The 12,733-nt window shown below is 35.6% G+C and overlaps 1 protein-coding gene across 1 annotated transcript in view; it reads left to right on the top strand.

Moving 5' to 3' along the window:
* The window catches only part of RB1 (RB transcriptional corepressor 1), a 283,425-nt gene that overhangs the window by 251,502 nt on the left and 19,190 nt on the right, over positions 1-12,733 (top strand). Inside the window, exons 18-19 of the mRNA XM_045838956.1 lie at positions 4,619-4,737; positions 7,886-8,028. Of these exons, the coding sequence (XP_045694912.1) occupies positions 4,619-4,737; positions 7,886-8,028 (262 nt within the window). The remainder of the gene's footprint in view (positions 1-4,618; positions 4,738-7,885; positions 8,029-12,733) is intronic.

The following is a 12,733-nucleotide window of genomic DNA, read 5'->3' as shown; positions in this document are numbered from 1 at the left end:
CTCTTTAGCTATTTTTCAGTTGGTTATTCAGTTTGACTGTTCTATAATTTAGTTGTAATTCCAGTTTGGTCCTGGGAAGAGGTGAGTTTAACTTCCACTTACTCTGTTGCCATTTTGGATCTGATAAAATGATCACTTTTAATAAAAATCTAGTTAGAATTTGGGGCTTACTTTGCTTAATTTCTAAAGTTCAACTAGTTTGTTTTTCAGTGCAGTGCTTCAGACTCTTTGATGTGTTTATAATACAAATTGTCTAATATAGTCAGGAGACTCATTTAATCATTATATTTTTGTGTTCAAATATGTTAATATTAAATTATAACTTATAATTTCTAATTTATAAACTTGTCTACTAGTAAATTATATTATTTTATCATTGGTTGCAATTAGTAATTTATTAATGTAAATTATATATTAAGTATATAATATGCTTCTATAGCTATTAAACCAGACGGTTATCCTGGAATGGAAAAATAATATTTTTCCAATATAATATTCCAATATAAGCTCTATACTTATTTAGTAAATTATGTTAAATGTTGTAGAAAGTGGAGATACTCATCTCTGGTCAGATAAGTATGACCTTGTCATACTTATACCTTCATACTAGAAGATTATTTACTTGTTTAACTACTGCTGTTTATTATACTAAAAAGTTAATGGGTGGATATTTTGCCTGGCTGGCCACAACTGGGAGCAGCTGCTTTGCCTGGCTGATATTATTGGAATTATAGAACAAGACAACTCATCCAGGAAAGATGGAGGCATAGGAAAATATGCTTCACTTCCTCACACAACTACAGAAAAACTTACAACTAGACCACAAAACAAATATCACCCAGAACTGTTAGAAAATTGGGCTGTATGAAAGTATGAAAACCAAGGATTTAAAGAAGTCACATTCATCCAGATAGGTAGGAGGAGTGGAGATCCAGAGACAGGGTGGAGTAGTGCGAGACACTGTGTGGTGCAATTAGGTGGCAGAACAGGTAGTCCCATATTCACCTGTGGTAGATAAAAATCATGAGAGGTACCTGGGGACTGAGGGATCCCAGCCCCAGGCCAGACCACACAGCCCAAGGTTCCAGTGCCAGGAGAATAAATCCCCATATCTTTAGGCTGTAAAAGCCAGTAGGGGTTGGGGCAGTAGAAGGAACTGCAGGATTTTCAGGAGACTCCTCTTAAAGGGCCTCCATGAACTTTGGACTTACACATACCCACCCTCTCTGGGATTCAACACCAGGGCAACAGCTGGAAGGGCATCAGTCACATACAGGGAGAAAGTAAAGTGGCTGGAACAGGAAGAATGCTGGGAGACAGCTTCCTCTTAGGCAGACTTCTAGAAGCTAGGCAGTAGCATTGTTCCCTCTCTGAGTCTTCCTCCCACACAGAGCCACAAAGCAGGAAAATAGGTTGCCCCACCCTGGTGATTAACTAAGACTCTGTCCCACGCAATTTACAGGTACCTTTTCTACACTAGGCCACCCTACTAGAACAGGGAGTTAAAGCAGCTCCACCTAATGCACAGAAACAAACAGAGGGAGGCAGCCAAAATAAGGAAACAATGAAACAGGGCCCAAATGAAAGAACAGACTAAAACTCCAGGAAGAGAACTGAACAAAACAGAGATAACCAACCTATCAGATACAGAGTTCAAAACACTGGTTATCAGGAAGCTCAAAGAACTCAATGAGTATGACAACAGCTTAAAAAAAGGCAGAAATGATGGTTACTTTAAGTGAAATAAAGAAAAATCTACAGGGAACCAACAGTGGAGAGGATGAAGCCAATAATCAATTCCATAATTTGGAACATAAGGAAAAAAACGTTAATCAGAACAGCAAGAAGGAAAAAGAATTCAGAAAAACAAGGATAGTTTACGGAGCCTCTAGACATCTCCAAGTGTACCAACATTTGAATCATAGGGGTACCAGAAGGAAAAGAAGAAGAAGCAAGAAATTGAAAACTTGTTTGAAAAAAATAATGAAAGAAAACTTCTTTAATTTGGTGAAGGAAATAGACATTCAAATTCAGGAAGCACAGAGTTCCAAAGAAGTTGGACCAAAAGAGGACCACACCAAGACACATCATAATTAAAATGCCAAAAGTTAAGATAAAGAGAGAATCTTAAAAGCAGCAAGAGAAAAGCAGAGTTACCTACAGAGGAGTTCCTATAACACTGTGAGCTGATTTCTCAAAAGAAATTTTGCAGGCTAGAAGGAATTGGAAAGAAGCATTCAAAATGATGAAAAGCAAGGACTTACAACCTAAGTTACTACATCCAGCAAAGCTATCATTTAGAATTGAGGGGCAGATAAAGTGCTTCCCAGACAAGGTAAAGCTAAAGGAGTTCATCATTACTGAGCCATTATTACATAAACTATTAAAGGGACTTATTTATGAAAAACAAGATAAAAACTATGGACATTAAAACAGCAACAAATTCACAACTATCAACAATTCATTCCAAGAAACACACTAATCAAATTACCAGAACAGGAACAGAATCATAGATATAAAGATCATTTGGCTCCTTATCAGCTAAGAGGGGCAAGGGGGCAGGGCAATGGGGAAAAAGGTGCACGGATTAAGAAGCATAAATTGGTAGGTACAAAATAGACAGAGGGATGTTAAGAATAGTATAGGAAATGGAGAAGCTAAAGAACTTACATGCATGACCCATGTGGGAGGATTGCTGGAGGAAATGGAGGTACCAGGTGGAGGGGGCAAAAGGGAAAAAATTGGGACAACTGTAACAGCATAATCATGAAAATATGTTTTTTAAAAGAAGATAGAAATTAATGAAAAATTAGAAAAATTACAGAAAAGTTCATAGAGAAATTATAATTATAGTGTGTAAAAGCTTAGACTATGGGCCCTGACCACCTAAGTTCAAATTGCTGTTTTGCCATTTATTAGCCTGTTTATATTTAGAAGTTAGCTGTAGGTTTTTTGTTCATTTGTAGATGTCATGTATCAAATTAGAAAGTACCCATTCTTTCTTGGTTTACTGTTTTCTTTCTTTTTTAAAAATTACAAATGGATTTTAAGATGAAAAATTTCTGCCATGCTTTTGATACGACTTTTCACCTTACATTTATTAGTGAAGTGAATTGCATTACAAATTTTCTAATGTTGAACCAATCTTGCAACCTGGATAATCTTAACTTGATAATGATATATTATCTGTTTAGCATTGCTGATTTGGGTTGCTAATATTTCTTGTTTAGGATTTTTTATCTCTCTCTTCATGAATGTGAATGAGTTATAATTTACTTTTTTGTAATGTCCTATACAGATTTAAGTCAATGTACTAACCTCATGAAATGAGATGGAGGATATTTTTCCTTTTTTTCATTCTCAGATCACTTTGAGTAAAGTGAAATTATCTATTCCTTGAATGTTTGGTAGAAATCACTGGTGAAATCAAAGTTGCTTGATATATTTCTTTGTAGAGAGATTTTAAATTATTGATTTGAATTATTTAATAGTTTATTGGATTATTGTGGTTATTTTATTTTACTTTTTTAATTGTTGTGCAATTACAATTGTCCCCATTTTCCCCCCATTACACTCTCCTGTCCTGCCTACCCCCACCTCCCACATTCAGTCCTCCCCCCCGCCCCCACTGTTGTCTTTGTCCATGGGTCCTTCATACATGTTCCTTGACAACCCTTCCCCTCTTGCCCCCATTATCCCCCTTCACTCTCACCATGGATTACTTTCAGTTCTTTATTTCCTGTCTCTGGTTCTATTTTGCTCACTTGTTTGTTTTGTTGGTTAAGTCTCACTTATAGGTGAGATCATGTGGTATTTATCTTTCACTGCCTGGCTTATTTCACTTAGCATAATGCTGTCCAATTTCATCCATGCTTTCCTGAAGGTTAGAAGTTATTTCTTCTGCTGCATAGTATTTCATTGTGTAAATGTACCACAGTTTTTACTCCACTTATTTACTGATGGGCAGGTACACTGTTTCCAGCACTAGACTATTGTAAAGTGCACTGTTATGAGCATTGGGATGTATAGGTTCTTTTGAATGTATGTTTCAGGATTCTTGTGGTTATTTTATTTTTTATTGAATTTTGTTAATTTATATATTTGTGGAATTTTCTACTTCTAATTTATTGACATAAAATTATTTATAACAGTTCCCTATTATCTTTCAAATCTTCTTTATTATTATCCCAATTTTTGTTGCTAGTACTATTTATCTGTCTCTTTTTCTTAGTCAGTCTGATGGGAAGTTTAATTTCATTTCTTACAAACTGTATTTTATCTTTTTTTCAGTTTTATTAAATTCTGCTCATTTCTTTATTATTTCTTTTTACCTTCTCTTGATCTTTTCTGTGTCTTTTTCCCTAACTTTAAATTTCTTTTCTAATATAAACATTTAAAGATATATATTTTCCTATTCATTTTTTTAGTGTGTATTGTACCAAAATTGGCACATCAGTATTCTTAAAGTTAAAAAAAAACCTCATTCTGATTTCTAAATTGCTGCTGTCAATTGCGACTAAATTTATAGTGCTACCCTGTCAAAAAATATGATTTTTGACATGTACATGGGAAAATCATACTTACCAATGTTACTTTAATGTCATCTTTTTTCATATAGGATTCACCTTTATTTGATCTTATTAAACAAGCAAAGGACCGAGAAGGATCAGCTGACCACCTTGAGTCTGCTTGTACTCTCAACCTTTCTCTCCAGAATAATCATACTGCAGCAGATATGTAAGTTCAATATATATATTGTTATTTTTTTCAACCTGCAAATATATTTTGAGCATAGCATAATGTGAGATACTATATTAAAAAGCTGTAGGGAATAGAATTTTGAATAAGACATTGGTGCTCCTTTCAAGAAGCAGGAATGTAAAATGCATAACCCAAATTAAAGTCAAATAAAGTGGTATAAACTGCTCCTGAAATCACTCAGGTTTGGTTTAAAGAGGACAGTATTCGTGGCAGACTTGGTAATTTAACAGATATTAGAGATGGAATAGGATTTCAACACAGAAACTGGAGAGGAGGGAGGAGACAAAAAAATATTCCAAGAGTCAGAAATGGAACAAATTCCAAAGCATAATAGCCAGGAAAGTAGTAAATATTCTTTAGGGCAGAGGTTTCAAACTCATTTTCACCAGGGTCCATATCATCCTCACCGTTGCCTTCAAAGGGCTGAATGTAATTTCAACTCCTTAACAGTCCTAAAATTACATTCAGCCCTTTGAAGGCAACTATGAGGCTGATGTGGCTCCCAGTGAAAATGAGTTTGACACCCCTGCTTTAGGGAGTTTAGATCAGTGCATTTGGAGTGAAGCATAAGATAGGCACAGGAAGTAGTGTGGCATATGAAACTAAAACAGTTGATTATTGTATGATAATGGTGGAAGAAGAGAGCAATAGCTAACAGTTACTGAGGGTTCAGTATGTGATGAACAGTTGCCTATGTACTTCAGATTTTTTTCATTTAATCTTCATAACAACCCTGTAAGGTAGCAGATTCTGCTTTCAGCCTCAGTTATCTATACTATAGGAATTGGAGCAATAAGGTAACTTTCCAAAAGTCCACAGAAATCAAACCCAAGCAATCTGACTCTAAAGTCCATGTTCTTAAACATTCTAGCTATATTGCTTTTCATAGAAATGTACCTAATGTTGTGTTTCTGTTTAGTTCTGTGAGGTAATTGACTTTACATTGTGTTATAATTAGTGCAGGGACTATTTTCCAGAGATGTTGTTAACCTACTAACTTGTACCCCAATTATTTCTAGCATATTCAGCCACTGCCTTCACATATAAGTTTGTTTGCTTGGTAATATAGTAATATAAGTAAGTCAAACCTTATTTTTTTTCTATAATTCAATGAAGTGGTTGTCAGGAATTGTTCTAGGCAGTAGGAATACAAAGGCAAGTAAGATGGACTAGATCCTGCCCTTCATAGGGCTCACATTCTGGAGGCAGGAAATAGACAGTGAACTCATAAACTAATATATAAGGTGATTTTGGAGTATAGTAAGTTCTATAAGGAAAATAATAAAAATGTGGTAAAAGAGAGAACCTGAGAAAGTGATAGAATGTTTAGGGAAGCTTTTTCTGGTGAAATTTGACCTGAGACCTCAAGGACAAGTGGATGCTGGCCACGCAGAAATCTGCATGGTGTGCATTCCAGGCAGGGCAGACAAGTGCAGTGGCCCTAAAGCAGATCAAACTTACCTGGTTTGAGGAACAGAAAGAAATCCCAGTGTGACTGGAGTAGAGTAAACAAGAAGAGAATAGTACAAGATGAGGTTGGAGAGGCAAACTGGGCTAGACTTTGTATGTTCCTATAGGCAATGGGAAGGAGTTTGTACTTTAGAAAGGCGGTGGGAAAGCATTAAGGTTTTAAGCAGGGGTATAGCTTACTATAATTTGTATTTTTACAGGGCCACTTTCTAGCTGCTATTTAAAATACAGGTGAGGTTGGAAGAGGGAACAGAATAGGGCAAGGAAGAAAGTAGGAATACCGGTTTGGAGATAATTTTAATAGTCCAAATAAGAGAGAGAGACGATTTAGTCTAAGATATGTCAGTGGAGATAGAAAGAAATGGAAAGATCTCAGATGTATTTAAGGGAAGACTTCTTCATTTGGTATGAGAACTAGGAAAAGAGAGAAATGAAATATAATTTCTACTGGGGCGGGGGCAAAAGGGAAAAAAAGAAATTGGGACAACTGTAATAGAATAAAGAATAAAAAATAAAAATAACTTCTAGGTTTTGACTTAAGAAACTGAATGTAATGTAGAGCTATTTACTGAGATGGGAAAAACAGAGGGAAGAAAACAAAAGCTCCACTTTGAAATTACAGTACAGAAGTCCAGTAGGTAATTGAATATTTGTACCTAGAACTCAAAGGACACTAAATTCTACCCAAGTTCAGTCAGTCTACAATATTGTCAGGTGGTGATTTGAAGGGAAATCAAAGGTTGATAGTATGAAATCATTATGGTGGTGATTCCCTTTTCCTAGTGTACTAGTTAATGTACTTCATGTATTAGAAATATCCATGGCAAGGTACAAATCCTACTTCCTGCTCAGAATTATTTATCAGCCACTAAAGCAAAATTAGAAAGTAGACTTGGATTATCCTGTAAAATAAAGGGCAACGTAGAGCAGAATGTGAGAAACTGAGAGACAATATTTACTAAAATTCCTTCCTTGATTTATGTTTGACATACAGGGTGGGGCAAAAGTAGCTTTATAATTTTGAGTATGTGAAACATAGTTTATTCTGATATTATTATTTATTATTGTATTGTTATCTATATGAAAAACTGTAAACCTTTTACCCCACCCTGTATTTAGTATACATGTATAAATCTGCTTTGATAATTTTATCTAAAGTATTAATTCATAGAAATCTCTATTAAATAATTTAGATGAATGTATGTGTATGTAACTTAAGTCTTACCATATATATGAATCATAGTTATCAATAAAACATTTTTAAGAGGAAAGAAATATGGTAATACTATTTTAGGATAAATATATTATTATTTTAAGCTAGAGATACTTTATTATCTCAATCCCACTATACTTATTAAAATTGAACATATATACTTTGCAGATTTTTTCCAATAAGGCAGTAATTCCCAGTAAAAGCCATTTATCAAAATGAGTTAGAAGTGGTAATGACAAGCTTAGTTTTCTTATTGAACTCTCTTTTCAGCTTGTATTGAAATAGCCTGCTCAAGGAATTTGGTGTAGAATAACAGATTAAATAGAAAAGGTGTGTTTGGATGCATGTTTATGGCTGTGTGTATGTGTGTTTATGCTTGTGAGCGAGAGAGAGCTTTTTTTTCAGCAAACTTACACAAAGACTTCTTTTGAATTTATCTAGGTATCTTTCTCCTATAAGATCCCCAAAGAAAAAAGGGTCAACTACACGTGTAAATTCTGCAAGTGCAGAGGCACAAGCAACCTCAGCCTTTCAGACTCAGAAGCCGTTGAAATCTACCTCCCTTTCACTCTTTTATAAAAAAGGTTAGTAGATGATTACTTTCAAGAGCATGGACTCTGAAACGAGGCTGACTAGGTTCACATCATGTTTCTTCTGCTTACTTGAATGAGTCCACTTAATATCTTTATGCCTCAGTTTCCTCATCTGTAAAATAAAATGATAATAATAATCTACCTTATAATAATTTATCTTATAGGGTTTTTGAGATAATTAAATAAATTAATACATAAAATGCTTACAAGTGTGCATAGCATGTAGTAAGCACTCAGAAAGTGTTAGATGTTATTGTTGCTGCTGCTTCTGCTGCTGCTGTTATGCTTTCTAAGTTTTGTTTGGAAATATTTGCTCCTGATACTACTTTTGCTGTTCAGGTGTTCAAGTATGCATGAAATTATACAGTGCTGTGTCCCCTAGTACAGGCATCTTTCCTAGTAACAAAGATGTATAGTAGTCTCTGTTCTTGTGTGTGTAGGGTAAGGCAGGAGGTTGATTTGCATGTATGTGCATGAGTTTATGCATACAAGTGCACATCCATTTGGGGCTCCTTGAAGGAAAGTGAAAGGCCAGATTTCTCTGTTAAATGCTTTTTTCCTGATTTATTCAAGTCAGGAATATTGTAAGAACCCCTTATAAGTCCAGTGATTCTAAAGTGTGGTCCTAACCACCAGCAGAATCCAACTTACCTGGAAAGTTATAGAAAGGGAAATAAACTACTCAGAAACTCCAGGGGGCTGGGGGGGGGCAGTGTGCGATGAGGAGGAAATCCTTGTTTTAACAAGCCCTCCAAGCAAGTCTGATACACACTAAAGTTTGAGAACTATTGAGATAAATTGTTAACTAAAAAATTCTGATTACCTTATGGAAGTCGTTTTTTTTTTAATTTAATCTTTATTGTATTTTTTTCCATTACCATTTAGTCCCCTTATGCTCTGCTCCCCTGCCCCTGTCAGTCACAACACTGTTGTCCATGTCTATGAGTCTATGTCTATGTCTCCTTTTAGCTTAATCCCTCCAACCCCTGACCTCCCCCCACCCCTACTATCTGTCATGTGCTCTATGAGTCTGTCTGTTTTACTTGTTAGTTCACTGTTCATTAGATTCCACATGTGAGTGAAATCATATGGTATCTGTCTTTCTCTGACTGTCTTATTTCACTTAGCATAATGTTCTCCAGGTCCATTCATATTGTTGCAGTGGGTTTGCCATATATGGCCTTTATTGTGTTTAGGTATGTTCCCTTTATTCTCTCTTTGCTGAGAGTTTTTTTTATCATAAATGGGTGCTGGATTTTATTGAAAGTTTTTTCTGCATTTATTGATATGATCATATGGTTTTTATCCTTCATTTTGTTTATGTGGTGAATCACATTTATTGATTTGCTAATGTTGTACCAACCTTGCATTCCCAGAATAAATTCCATTTGATCATGGTGTATGATCTTTTTGATGCATTGCTGTATTCAGTTTGCTGTTTTATTGAGGATTTTACCTTCTATATTCATCAGGAATATTGGCCTATAATTTTTTTTCTTTGTAGTGACTCTATCTGGTTTTAGAATTAGGATAATGTTGGCCTCATGAAATGATTTTAGAAACCTTCCCTCCCCTTCAATTTCATAAAATACTTTGAGAAGGAGAGGTGTTAGTTCTTCTCAGAGTATTTGGTAAAATTCACCTGTGAAGCCATCTGGTCTAGGGCTTTTGTTTGTTGGGAGTTTTTTTAATCACTGTTTCATTAGGTGCAATCTGTCTGTTCAGACTCTCTCCACCTTCTGATTTGTTTTTGGAAATTGTATGTTTCTAAGAACTTACCCATTTCATCCAGGTTGTCCAGTTTTTTGGCATATAGTTATTTATATTTTCTTAGAATGCTTTGTATTTGTTTCATGTCAGTTGTTATTTCTCCTCTTTCACTTCTGATTTTATTTATCTGGATCTTTACTCGTTTCTTCTTAATGAATATAGGTAAAGTTTTTTCCATCTTGTTTATTTTTTCAAAGGACCAGCTCTTAGATTCATTTGTCTTTTGTATTGTTTTTATTTTTTAGAGTCTGTTTTATTTCTGTTCTAATCTTTATTATTTCCTTCCTTCTACTCACTTTGGGCTTTGTTTGTTGTTCTTTTTCAAGTTCCTTTAAGTGTAAAGTTACATTGTTTATTTGGGCTTTTTCTTGTTTTGTTTTTTTTAGATAGGTCCGTCATGCTATGAATTTCTCCCTTAGGATTGCTTTCCCAGTGTCCCACAGATTTTGGATTCTTGTGTCCTCATTTTCATTTGTTTCAAGGTATCTGTTGATTTCTTCCTTAATCTCATTGTTGACCCATTCATTTTTTCATAACCTGTTACTTAGCTTCCATGTCTTTGTGCATTTTTCAGTGTTCTTCTTGTGATTAATTCCTAGTTTTCATACCATTATGGTTAGAGAAGATGCTTAATATGATTTTAATCTTCTTAAATTTATTGAGATCCTTTCTGTATGTGCACTTGAAAAGTATGTATAGTCTGCTGCTTCGGGGTGAAATGCTCTGAAGATATCAGTTAAATCTGTTTGATCTACTTGTGTCATTTAAGGCTGCTATCTCTTTGTTGATTTTCTACCTGGATTATGTATCCACTGAAGTCACTGGGGTGTTAAAATCCCCAGCTGTGACTGTATTTCTCTCAATCTGTACATCCATCAAGATTTGCTGGGGAAAAAAAACATGCAAAATTGTGAATTGAAAGACTTAAAAAAATCTTAAAACTTAAATCTCACATCCATGATTGGGAAACTCAATGTTGAAAAGATGTCAATTTGCCTGAATCAATATACATATAAAATGCAAAAAAAAAAAAAAGATCTGCTTTACATATTTGGGTGCTTCTACATTGGGTTCATAAAGGTTTATTATGGTTATATTCCTCTTGTTGGGTTGTTTCTTTTATCATTATATAGTGTCCTTCTTTGTCTCTTACTGCATCCTTGGTTTGAAAGTCTTTTTTGTCAGATGTAAGTACTGCTACCCCAACTTTTATTTTCTTTTCCATTTGTATGGAATATCTTTTTCCAACCCTTTATTTTTAGCCTGTGTGCATCTTTTGATTTGAAATGGGTCTCTTGGAGGCAGCATGTATATGGGTCTTACTTTCTTTTTCATTCAGCTACCCTGTCTTTTGGTTGGAGCATTTAAGCCATTTACATTTAAGGTGATTATTGATAGGTATGTAGTGACATTTTATTGTTATATTGTTTTCCTCTTTTTTTTCTTTCTCTCTTTTTTTCTTCTTCTTCTTCTTAAAGCAAACTCTTTAACATTTGTTTCAGTATTGGTTTGATGTTAACAAACTCCTCTAGCTTTTTCTTGTCTGGGAAGCTCCTTATTTCTCCTTCAATTTTAAATGATAGCCTTACTGGTTAATGTAGCCTTAGTTGTAGGTCCTTGCTTTTCATCACCTTGAATATTCACGTCACTCCCTACTGGCCTGAAATGTTTCTTTGAATTCAGATGCCAGTCTGATTGGTGGTCCATTGTAGGTAACTCCCTGCTTTTTTCTCTTGCAGCTTTTAGGATTCTCTCCTTGTCATTTTAATTGTAATGTGTCTCAATGTAGGCCTCTTTCGGTCCAAATTGTTTGGGACTCTCTGAGCTTCCTGGACTTGTGTGACTTTTTCCTTCACCAGATTAGGGAAGTTTTCAGTCACTATTTTTTCAGATCAGTTCTTCATGCCTTGCTTACTCTCTTTCCCTTCTGGTATTTTTATGATGCTGATGTTGTTGGCCTTCACATGGCCCAAAATATTTCTTAAGCTCTCCTCATTCTTTTAATTTTTTTCATCTGTTTGGGTGCTTTTTTTCTACCTTGCCTTCCAAAACACTGATTCTATCCTCTGTTTCATGTACCTTACTGTTTATTCCTTCAAGTGTATTATTTTTTTCAGATATTGCATCCTTTATTTCTGACTGTTCCTATATTATAGTTTGTCTTTTTTTATGCTGTTAGCTATCCTTATAATCATTACTCTGAACTCTCTATGAAATTGTTTGCCTCCATTTCATCTAGTTTTTTGGTTAATTCATTTGTTCTTTCTTTCATTTGGAGTCTGTTTCTTTGTCTTCCCATTTTGGCTACTTTGTTAAACTAATCAGCCACTTAACTGATCAGGTGTTAATCTAATCAAGTTATGAGCAGCAGTCAGGATTAAACACCAGGGCAGAATAATTCCTGAGGGCAGGGGTTTTGCTTCCCCTCAGGCAGTGCCATTCAGAGAAGAGTGCTCTATCTAAGAGTAATGGCTCCTGCAGTATGGGGAATGACTCAGTATAGGGATCCTGGCAGCTATTCCTTCAGTATTCTCCCTGAGCCACCAACCCCAGACTCTCCTCAAGCAACCCTAGTCCACTCTGCTCTCCCTCTGCTGGAACCCAGGGTAAGTGGCTACAAATGAAATTTTGTGCATTGGTCTGTTAAGAGGCTCTCTGCATCTCCATCTGTCTCTCCCAGGCAAACAGAAACCCTCCTGCTTTTCGTAGCTGAGTTTTATCTTGGTTCCTTTCCACCTCTGGTGCTGTAGGCTGGGGAGCCCAGCTTGGAGTTTAGACCCCACACTTCTCAGGAGGAGTCCCCCACCTGATGAAATATCCCTTCAGCACTCCAGCTGTCACCCATGGGAGCCCAGACAGCCCTTTCATGTCTCCTCTGCACTGCCTACCAGTCTTATTGTGGTGAAGTGGTTTTTCCAGCCTGTCT

This window comes from Phyllostomus hastatus, unplaced genomic scaffold (genome assembly GCF_019186645.2).
Source record: "Phyllostomus hastatus isolate PE091 unplaced genomic scaffold, TTU_PhHast_1.1 phas_contig_29, whole genome shotgun sequence".
NCBI lineage: Eukaryota > Metazoa > Chordata > Mammalia > Chiroptera > Phyllostomidae > Phyllostomus > Phyllostomus hastatus.
This window is presented reverse-complemented; position numbering and strand designations above follow the sequence as displayed.